Source organism: Podarcis melisellensis (genome assembly GCF_964234715.1).
Source record: "Podarcis melisellensis genome assembly, chromosome: 7".
Lineage (NCBI taxonomy): Eukaryota > Metazoa > Chordata > Lepidosauria > Squamata > Lacertidae > Podarcis > Podarcis melisellensis.
In genome coordinates, this window is record NC_138539.1 from 33,889,844 (window position 1) to 33,909,023 (window position 19,180).

Consider the following 19,180-nt stretch of genomic DNA (forward strand, 5'->3'; position numbering starts at 1 on the left):
CCCTGTTACCTCTTCATCTTCTGACACCTTCTCTTCCCAGTTTTCTCCTTCTGACCACTCATCATGGTCCCACCAAGGCTCTGAGCCTTCTTCCCTTGGTGGTTCGTCAGCTGGCTCCTCCCACCATTCCTCTGCGTCCAACCAGTCCAGGACATCATCCAAGTCTGCCCCTGTTTAATGTAGGTTGTAAACTGCTTTGAGTTTTTCCCCCCTTAAAAGTATAAAGTGGTAGAGAAATGAAAGGAACAACGACAGCAACAACTAGCCTAGCCTGGGTGGCGGGCAAGCAGGAAACAAAAATATGAAGGGCTGTGGATATGAAAGTGAGCTCATCCACTGACCCTTTGCAGAGGAAATCCGATAAGGCTTAAATGGTTGCAGAACCGCACCCTTTGGCCACATGCACGTTTCCTACAGCTACCACCAAAAACTATTTATTGATCTGCTCTGGAATGATTTCATAGCATGTGAAAACTTGCTACTGAATTAGCATGGTGTAGCAATTGGACTTTGGGAGGCTCTTGGAGGAGGGAGTGGCAGGGTGGGATTGGGAATCTGCAGTAACAGCTGAGGCCATTAAATAGATCTATATCTCCGGAATTGCTGAAGCTGGTCCACATCTGCTTGGTTTTTCGCCAAAGGAGCAGCTCACTTGGGTAGTATATATAGAAAGATTGAGTGGGAGAGGGTGGGGGTGGGAGAAGCTATGCACTTCTGGGTAGGCTTTTGCAACCCTTGAAGTACTAGAATGGGAAATGAACTCTTTGCATCACACAAAAATAAAGGCAAGCATGTCGCTTGATCTCTGCTGGCTGCAGCACACAAGCCAGACGCAAGTCATTCATCTGACTTCAGGAACACTTTTAGAAGACTTTTTGAGAACCAGCCTCAGAATTAGAACAGCATTTGGTGGCTTACCGGTGCCTTTGCCATGTGGATTATGTTGTTTGCAAACTGTGAAATGCCAAGATGCCAAATCCTTTTGTTGCTGGAAAACACCCCCTTTTGTTGACCAGATGCCACCAGCTATTTATTATTGTTGTTTCTCTGCAAGGGCTTTGCAAAGCACGAGCATGTGCTATATGGGATTAACCCTGCCGGCACACAGGCACCCACCACATGAGGCACTGCCAATTAAACTGTCAAATGTCAGGAGAAAGCAATAGGTCAGACTGATGGCAAAGCTTTCGTTTTCCTGTGATTGGCGTGAATCTCTGTTTTTAACTAGTCTTTGAGTAACAAAGAAATAATAATTTTAAAAAAACACCTTGGGATACATTTCTAAAGATCCATATCCATGCATTTGTTTCGCAGGGATAAATAGGCAACCATCTCCTGTGATCTAAGATGCAGGCTGGTGGCATGTTGTACTATGCAGCACATTTAAAACACAGAATGATAGGCTCATACACTTGCCTTATTATTATTATTATTATCCTGGTGTCAACCTGGGGCCAAGAATGATTTAGGCTGCAATCCTAAACACACTTTCCTGGAAGTAAGCACCATTGAACTCAATGTATATTGCTTCTCAGTAAGCCATAAATAGGATCACACCATTAATAATTTGGTATAGCTCTGTGCTGCTATACCATTCCCTAAGTTAGACATATAAAAATACTTTATAATCCTGCTTCATGTTTCTCACTGTGTTAGAGCAGGGGATGTAAAGAGCTCTTACTACAGTCACAAATGGTACACAAAGAAATGTGCTTTTGGCTTAGATCCAGAGATATGGGGAAACATTTACACACACATGTAGCCAGTTTTTTTTCACTCTCTGCTGCATCATCAGAAGTCAAGGTTTTTAAAAGTTGCTTAAATTTGGAGAATTTGGGGGAGAATTTGGGGGAATTTGGGGGAGACAGAATGCTCAGTTTTGTGATATACATTTGTGCTTTTATCTTGTCGTGATCCAATTTTAAGGCAATTTTACTGAATGTTGTTTCCATTTTTACTATTCTATTTTTACTATAAACTGCCTTAGAGAGTTTTTTTATTATAAGTGGTATTAATTTTAAAATACATAAAGATATGTTGTGTGTGTTTGAAGCTCTCTGCAGAAGACCAGTGTCTTCTACAAAGTTGCAGGCTTTTCTTTTGCAGAACAAATTAGAAAATGCTGAAGATGCATTCACATATTCAAATACAACCAGGGAACAAAATTTTAAACCCCACAATTTAGTTTTATAGCTTCAACTCACAAAGAGAAAGCAGCAACAGCATAGGGAATAGACTGAGCTGTGATCAAAGAAAACGCTGGTCCGAATCACACATGTGCCATGAATTCCCTAGATGGCCTGAGGCATGTGACTGTTTTTCAGCATCCCAAAAAGGAATAGCTGTACTGACCAATTGTTGACTTGTGAGCTAGAGTCAGGAACTGGCCTCCTTGAGAAGCTGACAGCACCCACCAGTGATGTTTGCCCTGGGCACCACTTAATATCCTACCTTCTCAGCATTATGAGCATGGGCGTAGCCAGGGGGGGCAGGGAGGGATAGCTGCCCCCCTAAATCAATAAAAATACATAACATAATGGAGGTTCTGCCTCCCCGTAACAAAAGGCCTGCCCCCCAACAAAAATCCTGGCTACGCCCATGGTTATGAGTTCACCAAGCACATTTCACAAAGCAATGCATTGTGGGAAATTAAAATAATGAGTCTCACCTACTCACCTTTGCTCAGAGAGCTGCTGCCCACTGGCACTGCTGCCAGGTGCATTAGAGTACATTTTGCACAGTTCCCTCAGAAATTATTATTATTTGCATACATACGTCCATGTGCACAGTGCTTTGCAGAGCACAAGAAGACCCAGGGAGCTTGCAATCTAAATACATCCCTGCACGACCGTCATCGTCATCATTATTTATCATCAGTGCAAAGTTCAACTGCATGTTCTGCAGTGGCCCCCCAAGGAGTGAAACCAAGAGCTCAGCTGAAATTAAAGCCCTTGAAGAATCACAGTTGTTTAGAGAAGCCACCCATGGGAATGTTTTTATTTTGTATGTGCATGTCAAATATCTTTCCATTCTATCTTTGTTACGCTTTCAGTATATAGATGGCTGATCTTTGTTTCAGCACTACTCTTTTACATGTGTAGTGATGGGGAAGAGGGTGTGTTAGCTGACAAAACAAGGTACAAGCCAATCCTCCATCAATAGTAAATATTGCTGAGAGTTCGGGGGGCAGGATTAGGCTGTATGTCTGAGTCCGTTCTAATTCCTGGATCCAGCAAGGATTCAGTTGTTGGAGTGGCCAGGCCAGCTTCTTGGTAATGGCCCTAAGGAAGGGTCATTAGGGTAACAAAGGAAGTGGCTCCGTGCCAGACGTCAAATGGGTAGGTCCCTCTCCCTCAACTTGTTGATAGTCAGGAAGACAAAAGCACTAGCTGAGGGGTGTGTATGTGTGTGTGAGAGAGAGAGAGAGAAGGAGAGAGAGGGGTAGCTACCAGCAGGCAGAAGTAAGATGGACTAGAGGGAAAGCCAAGCTTAATTTCTTTTTATTATTATTATAATTTATTAAATAGTAAATTTTATTAGTATTTTCCACACAACAAAAAACACAAAAAATAACAATACACAAAAACAAGCATATAAAAATCCAAATCTTACAAATTAATAATATAAACACTTAAAAGGAAAACAAACATTGACGTCCACCAATCCCACAGCACCTCCTTTGCCTCTCATTGTATCTTCCTGTTGCCTAGCTTAATTTCTGCTTGAATCCAAGGCTTAGACTATGAGAGAAATAAGTCCTTCTCAGGGTGTTAATGCTGTGAAGCCCCTCCAATGTGGACTCAGGTTGTATATATGTATCCTCAATTGCGCTCTTTGGACTCCGCTTAAAAAATTGCGCGCCTCCTCGATTGGTCTCCGTCCAGCGGCCCCCCCCCCCCCGCTGGAGAAGCGCGCTCAACTTTCTTCCCAGTGAACTTGCCTGTTGCTCCAGCCTCAAAACAGCCAGGCGCCCCCCCCTCCCGCTCCCCGCGCCCCTCCCAGAAAAGAAAAGCGCGCCGGGGGTGGAGGCTTCTCCACGCTGCTGCTCCTCCCTCCCGCCTCCTGGCTCCGGCGGGCCGGCTCCTTTGTACGCCCGGCAGAGGCGGAGGGGCGCGCAGGGCAGCTCCATCCTGGCTCCGACCGCGACGCGACCATGAAACTTCAGGCGCCTTTTCTCCCGCTCCGGCCGCTGCTGCTGCTGCTGCCGCTGCTCCTGCAGGCTGTGGCAGGACGAAGCTCCCCCTACGGCAACCGCTACGCCGGGTAAGTGCGCCGAGCGCAGCCCTCTCCAACCTAGTTGCCTCTCCAGAGGCTGCTGCGCTCCAGCTCCCCTCATCCCTGACCATTGGGCGTGCTGGCTGGGGCTCATGGGAGCAACGTCTGGAGGCGCACCAGGGCGCGGAAGTAGCGCCTCTCTTGCTCCCATCTTGCACTTTGCACGGGCTGATGGCAGCCACTGCTGGGGAATTGTGAATCGTTATAATTGTGCTCTTGGATTTAGCGTCGGAGAACCTTGATTGTTCATATCTCACTTATTTAATTACTTCAGGCAGGGGTGAGGGAACCGTGGCTTTCGAGATGTTGTTGGATTTTCAGGATGGCCAGTGCCGTTCTAGGGATGTCTAAAAGTCTCATCCTCCTTGGCCGCTGGCCATGCTGCCTGGGGACTGAACTGAGTTCTGCAATGTACGGAGGTTCCTTGCAGAAAGCCCTTGAGTCTTCAGGAATATACACCTGAAAGTATGAATGCTAATAGGCATTCTACTTTGCTGATAAGGCTTGGTTTCCAGATCCTTTTAGCATCATAGTCACCCTTCTCTGCAGACCTTCCAGCTTGTCAATATCCTTCTTGAACTGTGGTGCCCAGAACTGGACACAGAACTCAAAGTGGAGTCTGACCAAGGCAGAATAGAGCAAGATTATGACTTCCCTTTGATTTGGTTGTTAGACTCCAGTTGTTGCAGCCTAAATTGCATCAGCTTTTTTTTGCTGCTGCATTATACTGTTGACTCTTGTTAAGCTTGTGGTCTGCTAAGACTCCTAGATCCTTTTCACATTTGATGGTGTTGTGCAGGGCTCCCCCCCCCAGCTGGAACTTGCTGGAACTCAGTTCCTGCACCTCTCAGGTGGGTGCTGGTGCCATTATAAGAGAACAAGGGAGATAACCATGGTGAGTTCTGGCACTTCTTTTTCTAGAAAAATGGCACTGCATACAATAATTTGAATTTACAAATTGCAATGCATTGTGGCAAACCACAGCTCTCGGAATTGGCAGTGCAAGCTGACCTGTGTCAGACAAGTAAGTCTTGTTGAGCTAAACAGAACTTACTCCCAGTTAAATGTGTATAGTATATAAGACTGAATCCTAAGACTTGAAGCACACAGAAAAGTAGCCAGAACAGAAATGAAGATTCCTTTTGAAGTGAATTATTTTTTGTCTTTTAGCTCAATCCTCACAATTCCCACAAACTTGTCCACAGGGTTGCAGCCTTAACATTTACTCAGATGGAAAACCCATTGATATTAATGATGGACAACCTATGCTAATAGAGGTGGCCACTGATTAAACCTAAATGGATTGATCCAGATTGTTGTTATTAACATCCATAAGCCCCTCCACAGCATTGCTCTCTGTGTGACTCACAGGCATAACATGACAGACTACAATTAAATTTTGTTCTCTTTTTTCTTGTACATGTTTTTGTTGCTAGCCGTCTTGAAACCTTGGTGAGAATGCAGGGTATACATTCTGAGCACAAACAAATAAAATAAAATGTTTTAAGGCCCATAAGCAAGTAACCAAATAGGTGTGGAATGACACAAGAACTAGGCTGGCATGATACAGTACTGGCAAGAGGAAGATGCAGGTGAAAATACAATATGTTCCACCCCCTACCCACCTCCCCAAGATGGAAGGGCAGATAATACTTAGAGCAGGACGGAGCAGGACTTTAAGTCCACCGCCAGGCCAGAGCAACAGAGTTCTCTCCATTCCAGTTGTGGAGATTGTCGTTTGACTAATGTAGTCAAATAATTCCTTGAAGCCCAGAACAGCTGCTGTGCAAATCCAACTTCCGCTTTTGAATTTTTCTGATACCTTTTATCAGCGCTAGCTCCAGCTTAGCAGGGATGGGGACCCTGTGGCCTTTTAGGTATTTTTTTGGATTCCGCTATCACTAATGATTAGGGATGGAAGGAGTTTTAGTCCAGCCACATCCGCCAAGCCAAAGGTTCCCCAACTTTGCTATAGTGGAAGCTCCTAACTACAACTAGTTTTAGTACAAATGTAAAATCCTTTCCTCAATAGCTGTAGTCTTAGCACTTCCATAGCTGGGAACTAGCGCAGATACCATGGCTCATGTATATTATGTAGAAGAAAGACTAGGAAATGGGGGAAAGATTTCATCGGAGGCCTTGGAAAGCTGCTACCCGCCAGGGTAGATAATACAGAGATAATCAGACACAATATAGAACACCTTCCCATGTCCCCAGCCAAAGCCCAGCCAACTGAACTACAAATATGCTTCCTTGAGTGGTTCAGTATTATATTTTTGTGTTTAAGTGCCTTTAAAAAAATACACAGTTGGCATTAACAATTATGCCTCCTGTATCACATACCGGTAGTTTGCAACCTGCTTTTTGCAAAATAGACAAGGGGGAAAAAAATTTCACAAGTGACCCTGGAATACAAGGGAAATGTCTCATATTGGAAAGATGCTTTAAACAAAGTTGAGCATTGACTATCATTATTGCAGTAGGCTCTTCTGTTAAATGCCAAGAATTTACCTACTGTATTTTTCCGCCTATAAGACGCCTCCATGTATAAGACACCCCCTATTTTGGGGGACTCAGATTTAAGAAAATGGGGGAGATATATCCGTGCATAAGTCGCCCCCCTAATTTGTGACACTATTTTTAGGGGGGAAACCTAGTCTTATACACGGAAAAGTACAGTACTCCTTCCCCACTTTAATTCTCTTTAGTGTGGACAACCAGATAGTGCATGTTCTCAAAATAACTGGCTGTGGCTTCAGAAATTGCTTACCTTATAGAGCAATGCTAGTAAAATGATACCTTTTTCAGTGTACAATCTGTGTAGTATTCATTCAAAGTGGTGCTTTTTTAGGTGGTTCAAGATAAGCAGAAGGAAGTCAGAATGGCCTTGCCCTTTTCATTTTTATTAATGTACTAAGGCTAGGCATGCGGATTCCACAGTTAAAACACAACCATTCACTGAAATTTAAAAAACATTCCATACGCTTTAGGAAAAGAAAGTACATGGAACGGGTAATACGATATAAAGGATTTCACCCCTAGGTCACTAGCAGTGACAGAGCACTTAACACATGACAGCTGCTTTCTGGTCTGATTCCAGTGCCTACTTGCAGGTATCTTCCTGGTGAAAAACAACCCCCCACAATTTTGACCCTTCCTGACGATGTCAAGAGAGGCCAAAAACTGAATGAATGCTGCAAGAAGATTGCTTGGGCTTGTGATTAGTAGCACAGGAACAAAGTTCACTGGAGGAATGATAGGCAAGCTAGAACTTCAGCTATTGAGGGGATTAAAAAAATTGTAGAGAGCAGTTGTTGCCAGTACAATGAAATTAGTACCCTTTGTGAACAATAAAAGCATGTCCACATTATTTAAGTTGCCTTTAGGCTTCGATGAAGCCTTCAGGTTTAAAGTTTCCCACCACATCAAATCCCTTTTTGTAACTACCATAGTTATTTCTCTCTCTGTTTTTCTCAGTCATACTGTAAAAGTGCTTCAGGGCTCTTGAACAATGAATCCATGTTGCTGTTACTCTTCTGTTGTGGTAAATGCAAACCTCTGTCCTCAGAGAAGTATAAAATTTGGGAGTTGGAAGGGCCTTTGAGGTAATTTAATCCCACCCCACCCCCGCTCAGTGCAGGATTATTGCATCCCTGACAGATGGCCATGCAATTTCTTGCTTCATCTGTGCTATACATTTAAAGCAGTATTATGCTACCTTAAACAGGCATGGCTTCCCCCAAGTAATTCTGGGAACGGCAGGTTGTGAGGAGAACCTTATTCCCCTCACAGAGCTACAATTCCCAGAGTTCCCTGGGAAGAGGGATTAATTGTTAAACTCCAGTGGTACCTCGGGTTACATATGCTTCAGGCTACAGACTGCGCTAACCCAGAAATAGTGCTTCAGGTTAAGAACTTTGCTTCAGGATGAGAACAGAAATTGTGCTCCGGCAGCGCGGCAGCAGCAGGAGGCCCCATTAGCTAAAGTGGTGCTTCAGGTTAAGAACAGTTTCAGGTTAAGTACGGACCTCCGGAACGAATTAAGTACTTAACCCGAGGTACCACTGTACTCTGGAAATTGCCGAGGCGGAACCACCAAAACTACTTAACAATAAAATGAATACACAGTCTTAACCTAACTTCAGTGGGATTGCACTGGACTAAGTTGGTTATGTAGCTTATAAATTACAATGTGCAATTTATTGTATTAAGCAAAGTAGAATCCGATGATTGACATGAGCTTCTTTTTATAAAGTTTGTGAATACTATAATGCAGGATAAAAATAGATTCTTGCCAAGCTTCATACTATTTAGGAATTATTCATAAAAGTGTTCTCAAGCAGGCACTAAAGAGAGATCCTTTTATCTTTTAATTTTAAGTGATAGTTTTTACTTTAAACATTAAAGGTTTTAGATACTAGTTAAAACTGGGCAGGCAGTATACCCTTGTAAAAGCTTTGTTATTATACAGTGGTTATTGGAAGAGTCACCATTTTCCAGAAGAAGATTTGTTTGTCAGTAAATTCTTGCTCAATCAAAGATCTCAACAAGAGTCATATGATTGCCTTACAACACATTCCTTATACAGTTAGCTCAGAAAAGTTCCACTAATTTCAGTGAGACTTACTCTTAAGTAAGTGTACATAGGATTTCAGCCTTGGACTATGTACAGAACTTGTGCGGGGGGGTGGGACTTCCATTCTGTTTATATAAGAAGAATAAATTGAATTCTGAAGATGACTGTAAATAAGATGAATTTTTCAAAATAAAAATTTGATGCAATTATTTATAAAACAATGTATGCACTACTGTTTCCATCCAAAAAGGAACTGATGGCCAACAAAGTGTAAACAAGTACAAAAAATAACCCAAAACAGCCAAGTCTAAAAGCGGAATCAAAAAAACAAAAATAGCAGAGAGAGCCAGAGCTCACAATATATAAATTTAATCAGTAGTGGGCAGCAGTGCTCACCGAACCTCCTGACAGCTGCTTTGCTGCTGCTTACTTGGAGGGAAAGGTAGTGGTGAGATCAGTGTGGTGGAAACACATAGGCAGAACCAGTCCAGTCGTCCTGATAGTGCATTTGCACCACACTGACCTCCCCATCCCCACGGCCCTTCCTCTCTGTTTGTTTGTGCAGAGTCGTTGCATCCCATTCTTCAGCCAAAAAGCCTCCTCAGAAGGCTTACATATACTCAGTTAAAACAGTTTCTTTTTGCAGTATTACTATTGAAAAGATAAGGCTCAAAAGAAAAAGGAGGGAGGCCGGAGGAAAAAAGCAAACTCAAGCACAAGTCAGATAGTAATTCTTATAAAACCACCTGGAACGGAGACAATTCAAGAGCAGCAGATGGAGTTGGACTTTGTTGGACTCCATCATTGTTGATGGAATGAGCACTGTTTCCTATCTTCCCTGTTTAGGGAAGCTTTTAATGTTTGACGCACTATTGTATTTTAATATTTTGTTGGAAGCCGCCCAGAGTGGCTGGGGAAAACCAGCCAGATGGGTGGGGTATGAAAAATAAAATTGTTGTTGTTTACAAAATGTAAGTTCTTATTATCTCATTCATCCAAGCAGGTACAGTGCTCGACTTGTCCTTATCTGCTTTGTTGCATACACTTGGAAAAAAGTTGATTGTAGAGTGTTCCTTCTCTCTCTCTCTCTCTCTCTCTCTCTCTCTCTCTCTCTCTCTCTCTCTCTCCCCAACATCTGTAATCCTACTGTTGCAATCCATCATGATGTCAGAGCAGATCCTTCCTGAAATCCATACCTCAAAGGAACCGATTGCCATGTAGGTTGAAAAATAGGTTTTCATTTTAACCCTAAACTGTAAGAGTTTTACCTTGGAAGTCAGTACTTTAAAATGAGTGTCAGATATGTTGTAAAAATAGAAGTGTGGGCACTTGAAGTTGTGGGTGAATTCTGACTATTTTTAATTGGCACACTGCTTTCATGTGCTACAGCCCATTTCCTCAGATGCATCAAGTATTAGCTCAAGTTTCACCCTTTCAGTACTGGGTCCAGAAGAAGAAGAAGAAGAGTTTGGATTTGATATCCCACTTTATCACTACCCTAAGGAGTCTCAAAGCGGCTAACAATCTCCTTTTCCCTTCCTCCCCCACAACAAACACTCTGTGAGGTGAGTGGGGCTGAGAGACTTCAAAGAAGTGTGACTGGCCCAAGGTCACCCAGCAGCTGCATGTGGAGGAGCGGAGATGCAAACCCGGTTCCCCAGATTACGAGACTACCGCTCTTAACCACTAAGTGTATAAAGCCTTCTTTCCTCTGGGTCTGCACATTGCCACCTGCCCTCTCCTTCTCCTGCACGGTCACGAGATTGGAAGTTTCAGCTTCCATTTTAAATGAACCACAGTTTTGTGTGTCTTTCATGGTTAGTGCAAATAAGCCAACTTCACAAACTGTTGTTTGAAATTGGCCTGTTTCCTAACCATACTTAAGATTAACATGACATGGCCTTTTATGTTTAAGCAAAAACAAAAGCCACAGTTTCCCAAACCCTTTGTAGCTGCACTAAAGAAAGAGGAGTAGGAAAGCCCAGTGCTTGCTGCAGTTCATTCTTGTCATGCTAAACTATGGTTTAGTGTATTGTCCAAAATGGCTTTAGTACTGTTCATCAGACGCTCTCCTTTAGCAACTATTCATTTTTATCAACAGCTAAGGTTAGCTATTGGAGATCTAATTTTTAACTTGCTTGTTTCTCAGACATCCCCATAGTACCCTACCAGGCTTACTGCAGGAACCAGAAGTATTCCTTGGGGTCTTGTTCATTCAACTCTGAACCTATAAATTGTTTTTGCGATCATTTTCAGCTATAAATTGGGTAATACAGTAATTCCCAGGTGATTGCAGGTTTTACTAGCTTTCCTCCAGTTAAGACTTACAACAATAACAACCATCTAAAACATTTTACCTGTAAAATGGCACAATACATGATGGGATCTCTCAACATTTATGTCTTTATCCTTTAAAGCAGTTGCAGGGTGTTCTGGATTTGAGTGGAGCAATGACATTGGGGGCCGGGAGAGTTAACCCTTTCCTCGTGCCATTTTCCTGATCTAGAGACCACCTCCGAAGCTGGTTTTGAATTGTGGAGGGAAAAGTAGAGGGCTTTAATAATATACACAACCTCTAACTGTATTCCTACCAATGTTAATAAAACTAAACACCCCTTTAGTTTTAGAAAGAGTAGCTAAGCAGTATTACGAAAGGTAAGGGAAGCAGGCCCCTGACCCAAAGTTTATGGGGGGGATAATTTTCCTCCCCTATGCCACTGCTCTTATCAGATGAGTGATCCCTAGAACTACAGTACTTAAAAGTAAAAAATGCATTGGGAAATATGTTATCACTGGCTCCCAGAGTGAATCCTTTAAGAGTAACACCCTAAGCATTTAACACAGTGCCGGCGGGTGGTGGTTATAAATCTAAAATACACCACATTGTTAAACTGTAGAACTTAGTACCATGCCCTCCAACTTTTATGCAATGAAAATAGGGGCATTCCATTCCATGATGATAATTTTACCCCACACATCTTACTGGGCACTCTGGCCAGTTTCCAACATATATAAAAACATAATAAAACATTAAATATTTACAAAAACTTCCCTATACTGTACTGGATTGCCTTCAGACAGGCTTGGGAGTTGGATAACCCCGTATCCTCCAACATTTCTCCAATAAAAATAGGGACATGCTGAGGAAAAGCGGGAGATTCTGGGATCAAATCAGAAACCAGGACAGCTTCTGTAAATCAGGGATGTCCCTGGAAAACAGGGACACTTGGAGGGTCTGCAGTACTACAAATGTTGTGGTGGCCTTCAAAATGTAGAACTTTCAGAGTAGATTAGACAAACTCATGGATGATAAGACCATGTGTACTACCTCAATATTGGAGGTGGCTCTGAATCCTGGTTGATGGGGCACACAACTGGGAAGAGTTGTGTTCTTGTGCTCATGCCCTGCTTGGAGACTTCCCATAGGCATCTGGTTGGCCACTATGAGAATGGAATGCTGGTCTAGGTGGGCCTTTGGTCTGATCCAGCAGCGTTCTTATGTTCTTAACCTGGTTATTTGTTAGAAAGCCCTACTATGTTCACTGAAACTTGGGAGTATCTCACTAGCCCCCTTCAAGCTTTATATGTGTGAAGCGGGGTTCCCTGTGATGAGGGGGACAGTGAGGCTGCGCTACTGGTTCCAAGAGCACAAGGCTTCGCATGGCTCCACACTCACCTAGGCAAGGATTTCTGCAGAAGGAAAGCCTATGCTCATAGATCTCTAGGCACTGTGCAGTGGAACTCTTCATTGCACAGGGTTCCAGCCTCCAGGAAAGCACATGGTGTTCTCTAAGCACATAGGCAAACATCTGCACCTAATGTGTAGGTGTCAAATGTGGGGGAAGCAACATTACCTCAGTTTGCTGCCTAATTAATACCTTGCTGTCTGCCACTGTGGAACTTAGTTCCTAGTAAAAATACAGAGGGACAGCCTATTTTAAATTGATCACTCACTGAAAAGATCTAATGGCCTACACGTTTGAATGAGAAACGCTTGTTTTTAGATACAGACATAGCCTAGCAGTGGTGCATCTGTCCAGTTTTTCACCTTTGTCTTATAAAAGTTAACCGAAAGTAAGCTGATCTTCATGAAATGTGTATGTGGCATATTACAAAGTGAGAGAGGCAAGTTTCTTTTCCATTTTAACAACTGTAGGAATAGCAGAAGCACAGCTGAAATGGTATTGGAATGGAACGAGGACTGCACAATGCCTCAAAGAAAAGAGATAGCGTAAAATTAACTATTCCAAAAAGATTTTATTGTGTGCAGTAAAGGACTGAAAGCTGGCAGCTTTTGCTGCACAATCAAATTGCAAGTGCGGTACTTACCTTTCAACTGGCAGTTAGGTACCAGATGTTGCCCTACAACAAAGGAATATCAGAGACAAGCCATACTGGAATAATCAGCGTGTTAATTTTAAGCAGAGATCACTTGCCTTTTTTCTTGTTTTAAAAGGGGAAAACTCTTACAATGTTACATTAAACAGACCAACTGTCGTCAACATCACTCATGAATTCTTTCCCTGTAGTTCAAGAATCTGACGCCATCCAGATGTGTTGAACTCCAACTCCCATGAACCCCAGCCTGCATGGCCAATGGTCAGGGATGATGGGAGCTATAGTCCAGCAACAGCTGGAGAGTCACTGGTTCCCCAAACCTACAGTAGCTTTTAGTGCATGCACAGGTAGTTGAAGAGGTCTTCGCCGGCACCCACAGGAGCCCATCCTCCTAGCTATCTTTTTTGTAACTCTATTTATTTTTTACAATCAAGCAGTGTATAAATTTTATTTATTAAGCAAGCAAACAAACAATTTTTTTAAATCAAAGTACTTAGGACATGAACAGACAAATTTGATTTCTCATACATTTCTCAAAACTAAATTAATAATCTGTGGGAAGCAATAACATTACCATTATGCCATTATTTAGGGTCTCTTGCCTAAACCAATGATATAAATTATTATAGAGAAAATCCAGCCAAAGTTAAGCAGTCTCAAATCCCATTGAAATCAATGGGATCAGTTATTAACTTTGGAAAAATCTTGTATGTTAACTTTCATTTCTAGTAAAACTTGTATAAATAACAGTTGCATCAGAAGCTGCACTTTCAGTAATTGACAAGAAGGAACAATCTTAAGGAGAATTCAGGTAAACAGCAACTCAGCTGCTGCCTGGAATTTGCAGGATTGAAATTGTACATACATACAGTATATAATGTAAATTTCACGTTAGTAAACATATCTTATAAGAGTTAAAAATGAGTACAGCAAATCATTAAAAAGTCTTTTGAAAATCTCATGTTGGATGAATGAATTATGTAAATAATTTAAAATATAGTAGATCCAATAGAACTACACTTTTGGCAAAATGAATACAGTATTTACTCACATCTTTTCCCCACATTGAGATAAGGTTTCCTGTGGAAGTTATCCCAGTGGTACAATCCCTGATTCCTAAATTCCAATTCTAGAAAAAGTCTTTGTTAAAAAAATAATGAAATCCGGAAACCAGGTCAACCATTTCATTTCGGTCACTTGATATTCTAGCCTTAATCCTAAAGTCATTAATAAGCCTTCATATGTTTGAGCCTAATTAAAATTACATATTGTTATTAAGTACATATCATCTCCATGGTGAAAAGAGAAAGGGCTGTAATGAGGTTCAAAAGCCTAGCTATCTGAAGAATACCAAGTTTAACCTCTGGATTTAGCAACTGTTCTGTAGGTGGCTTATTGCCTCCACACTTCTGACAGGCTAATGCACTATCAACTAGCTTGCAGTAAAACATGATGTGTATATTAGAATTTGTGTGAAGCAGTATGAAACTGTCATGTTCAGTTTTCTCTCTTCTTCAGATTAAACACTTAAGTGCTTTTATCTCAGCAGCTCACAACAAGACATGGTGCGCATTGCAGCTAAAGGGAAAACAAGATGTGTTCTCTGCTCATTAGCAGAAAAACAGATTTATACATTTCAAATTGAAGGGGAGGGGATATTATATTGCAACAGCCGAGCATAAATCTTGACTTTTCTCAAGAGGTTGACTCTTTGGTGCCAGCTTATTCTCAGATACATCAGCTGCATTTTAATATAACTTGTACCTTTTTCAGTGAAGCCCCTCTGCAGTTGTTCTGTCATCCGAACCCAATGATGTACACTGTACCAATTAGAAAACTCCAGTTATGTTTGTTCATGTATATTTATCAGTTCATGACTCCCAACACCAAGCCATGACTCATAGGAGGAAAACAGCCCTCAGGGTACACCTGCATGAGAAAATGTTACAGTATATGTACTAATCTCGAAGTATGAGAAGTCTGGAAGAATCAAGAATCCATTGCTTGTTCCCAGTAGGTGGGTTCTTAATGGGGATGACTTGAGTCAAACTGCTTGGGAAATTTTCATGTGGGAAAACTGTGCAGTCCATACATTTTGCTCCATACAGATACACCTGCGACCAATGAGATAGCTGACCCTCAGGGTGCTGTGTATGTTAACGTTCCAGTAATACGAGTAAGAGCATGCACATAATTGCATAAAAGAGCCTTAGGTGGGCATAGCTGGGTTTGAATTAATTTGGAAGCAAGTGTGGATAAAATTCTTCAAGCGCATATAGCCTCAAGCTCGTAGGCAGTTATGTGCCTTGTTAACTTTATCTGGCATCAGTGAGAGTCTGGGAATCTGAAGCTCAGGCAATGCCTAAGAAAGTAGGAGGCACATTTTGCAAATGTTGCCTGTCTGCGCTAATAACCACATTCATTTATTGATATGGAAAGGTGGTTTAAAAAATCCAGTATTATTTTTCCCTCCTCCTCTCAATTTAAACATATTTTTCCAAATACCTGTGAGATTATATCTAGCACTATATAGTTCCCCCACAGGGTCCTCAGTTTGAAAAAAATATATACACATTTGTACGCTAGCCAGAGGCACTTATATGTAACCCTCCGTAATGAGGTTATGTGTGGGTGGTTGAAGCATAAGTATCATAGGGATTGGGCCTGGGGCTGTATGTCTGACTGCTGAATTAAGTCAATTCCTGCTGGTGGTGCAAACAGTGAATAGCTTTCCTTTTCAGAGTCACTAATTTAATCTTCTCATCACCCTCTAAAGTGATTTATTAACTATAAAGCTATAATCTACATACTCTTTAAAGCACATCCATATGCTTGCTTATAAGCAGTGCTGTCAGTATGTGGAAGAGAGGATAATGTTCCATTAAAACCTCAAATCCGACCACACTTAACTGAGACATTCTTCCCCTTTTCTCCTCCAACCTCTATCAACTATGGGCTCATCCACACTCCTGCTTGCCCCGTACCTAGAAAACATGGTTCCTAGAGGTTTTCCATTGGCCACATCACATTACCTGGCAAAACCCTCTATTTACCACTGTATCAGGAAAAATGGTTGACTTCTGTTCCTCTACACCAGAGTCGTATCCTCCAGATGCTGGCATCCTCCAGATGCTTTAGACTGCAACTCTGATCATGCCCAACCGGCATAGCCAATGGTCAAGAATAATGGTTTTTTTAGCCCCAAGCATTTGAAGGGCAGTATTTTGGCTGCCCCTGCTCAACATCAACCTCCCTCTTGTTGTGGCCAACTCAAGTTTGTTTGTTTGTTTTGTCTTTTAATGGACATGGGCTGTGAACATACCAGCTGTCATGCCACTCACCATTTTTATTCAAAAGCAGCTAGAATTGGAAGAGAACCACATGAGGCTTGTTGGTCCAGAAAGTGCTTACATAACTTATTAGCACACACACAAATTTCACTGATATTGGATGCCAATAAAGTTTGTAACAAAGGAAGGTGCTTTGAAAATATTGAGAACCAGAAAAACCTATGATCAACAGAAGAAAAGCAAGGGAAGCTTTATATTGACCTATGCACATCTACTGTATATTTTGGAAAGTTGTTTGTCTGTTTGCTATGCATTTGGACACCTTTTAAGAAATCACAACCAAATTTGGCATTATGGCTCTTGAGATCAAGGAACAGGTTTTTGTCTATGTTCAGATATACTTGGACACCATTTTGAATCAAGACTGAACCTTTCAAAACTATGGTGATTTAAAACTCTGATTTCAAAACAACATTGATTTTTTGGGTAATTCCCAAGCAATGCTGGCGATGAGGCTGCCGGTAATTTATATAGAACAAATAGCAAACTCAAAGAGTCCCTTCTTCAGTTGTTGGCAGTTTAAGTGGACAAAAGTAAACACTAGCCTTCATGTCTGTAAACTAAGGTCTCTGTGTAAACTGCCAACAGTTGAAGAGAAATGTGAAGACCCTGGCATATTTGTTATAAACACCCTGTATTAATTAGTTTGTTTTTTAAGTACCGTTATCTGCTTTGCCCACCCAGAGATCAAGGAGGTCACTTTAATTGACTCGCTTCTTATGTCAACTACAGGCCTGAGCTAGCAAAGCATTCAGCATTCCAGAAACACGGGCTAATTCTCAAGTGCATTGCAACTTCTGCAAGTATTTGTCACTGTGTAGACTAAACGGTGTCAATTTATGTTCAATATGCACAGACACAAGATGTGAGGCAGTGGAGAATCTGGCATTAGGAATTAAATAATCTCAAGTCTTGGCACTAGGATTTCAAAGGGTGCAAATAATTTGCGTTTGATGAGCTCTAGTATTTCAAACATCAGACCTTTTAAAATAAGAGCTTAAGAGGAATCTTGAATAGCCAAGAAGGGAGGAAATGTAGCGTTTTAATTTAACCACAAAAGATATTAAGACAGAGTGAGAACATTTGACCGTATAGATATTGTTGGACTCCAAACTTCCATCAACTCTAGCTAGTATAGCCAATGGTAAAGGATATGGGAATTACAGTCCAGAAAATCATCAGGAAGGCCACAGTTTTCTATTTCTGTATTAATCCATCTGGAGCAGGCACATACCTAATATAATTAATATTTTTGTAGGTCACCAGTCACTTCCAATTTCTGTTCCCTATCTGACAATATCCTTTGAGCTACAGTGCTTCAGAATCAGGTTTTTTATCTGTTTACACATCTCCTTTATACAATAGCCCTTAAGTTTTGGTGTTTCTTTGTTAATACTTTATTATTGGATAGGAAGAGATGATCTCTCTCCCCCCCCCCCCGTTTCCAGAATTAATAAGAACAACAAGAAGCAACTATTCACAGCTCTTCATTCTTTTTAACAACTCAAACAGGAGAGTTCACGTTTCTTTAGGTGATGGTATGAATTATTCAAGACATTGACATAAAAAAGGTGATACTGATTTGTGATTGGTATGTAAGCTGTAGTTAAATCTGCATCTACATTTTTATTGTTATCCTCCCTGCCTCTTACTTATGTTTCCTTTGAAAAAAAGAATACTTAGGGTTTCATTTCAGTATTCCTTAACAGGGATAAAGTGCTACGGGTTGTTCCTGAGAATGAGAAAGCAGCAAAGACACTGAAGATCCTTTCTCAACAACTTGAGGTGAGTTTGGGGGCCTGGGATTGCTGTGGACTGAGGGACAGAATGAGCAGAGTGTTTCATCAGAGATTTTTAAATATGTTCTGAAGGATCATTGACACACATATCTCTGTCTCAATCTCTATCTATCTATCTATTCCGGCTTGTGGTCTGAAGGTACTTGAGGCCACCAAGTTGCTGAAGCTAAGTCCTTCTGGGTCTGTTAAGAGCTTACATAGCAGCTTACAGGCTTTCTGGGAGCCATATGCACATTACACTGCATTCAAAGAGGCAGTATATAAATGTAAGAACATGAATAAATGCTTAGGGAAGCAAGAAGAACTGAAGGGTGGTGGTGGTGGTTGTGGAGAAATGGAGAAAAACATGAGAGAGATGGGCTGACAAAGAAAGTGAGGGCGAGACCAGAACAAAGCAATCCTGCAAACCCTTCCCACTTTTGTCTCTGGCCCCACCTACTGCCACTAACTGATTATCCCCAAAGGAAACTCCTTTGAGATTGTTGTTTTTACAATCAAGTGGTATATAAATTATAAATAAATACAGGAATGCAGCTTGATTGACAGGAATCCATAGCATAAGAAGCTACTTCATACAAGATCAGACTATTTGTCCATTCAGCTCAGAATTGTGGCAGGAACTTCCAAATTGCTTGCCTGATTATTTTAAATGAAGATACCAGGGATAGATTCTGGAACCACCTGTTTGCAAAACATGCACTGTACGGCTAAGCGGTGGTCCTTCCCCACAGAGTTTGTTCTGTGCTTAGTTACAAGCCATTTGCAAAAGACAGGGCGAGAGGCGTCAGAAAAACATCTTTTTATACCATATGAACCCTGTCTCATTCCCATACTTTGACACC

General features: G+C 41.6%; 1 protein-coding gene across 5 annotated transcripts in view; it reads left to right on the forward strand.

Annotated features, from left to right (window-relative positions):
- Window positions 1-3,197: 3,197 nt before the first annotated feature.
- CPA6 (carboxypeptidase A6) overlaps window positions 3,198-19,180 on the forward strand; it is a 44,573-nt gene continuing 28,590 nt past the window's right edge. The window contains exons 1-3 of one of the 5 annotated variants that reach the window (XM_081918451.1): window positions 4,189-4,263; window positions 10,028-10,068; window positions 18,249-18,324. In XM_081918451.1, coding sequence (XP_081774577.1) covers window positions 10,067-10,068; window positions 18,249-18,324 — 78 coding nt within the window. In that variant the 5' untranslated portion in view covers window positions 4,189-4,263; window positions 10,028-10,066. Of the gene's footprint in view, window positions 3,273-3,990; window positions 4,264-10,027; window positions 10,069-18,248; window positions 18,325-18,353; window positions 18,605-19,180 lie in introns of those variants that run through there. The other 4 variants (XM_081918449.1, XM_081918453.1, XM_081918450.1 and 1 more) reach the window with 4 other exon arrangements.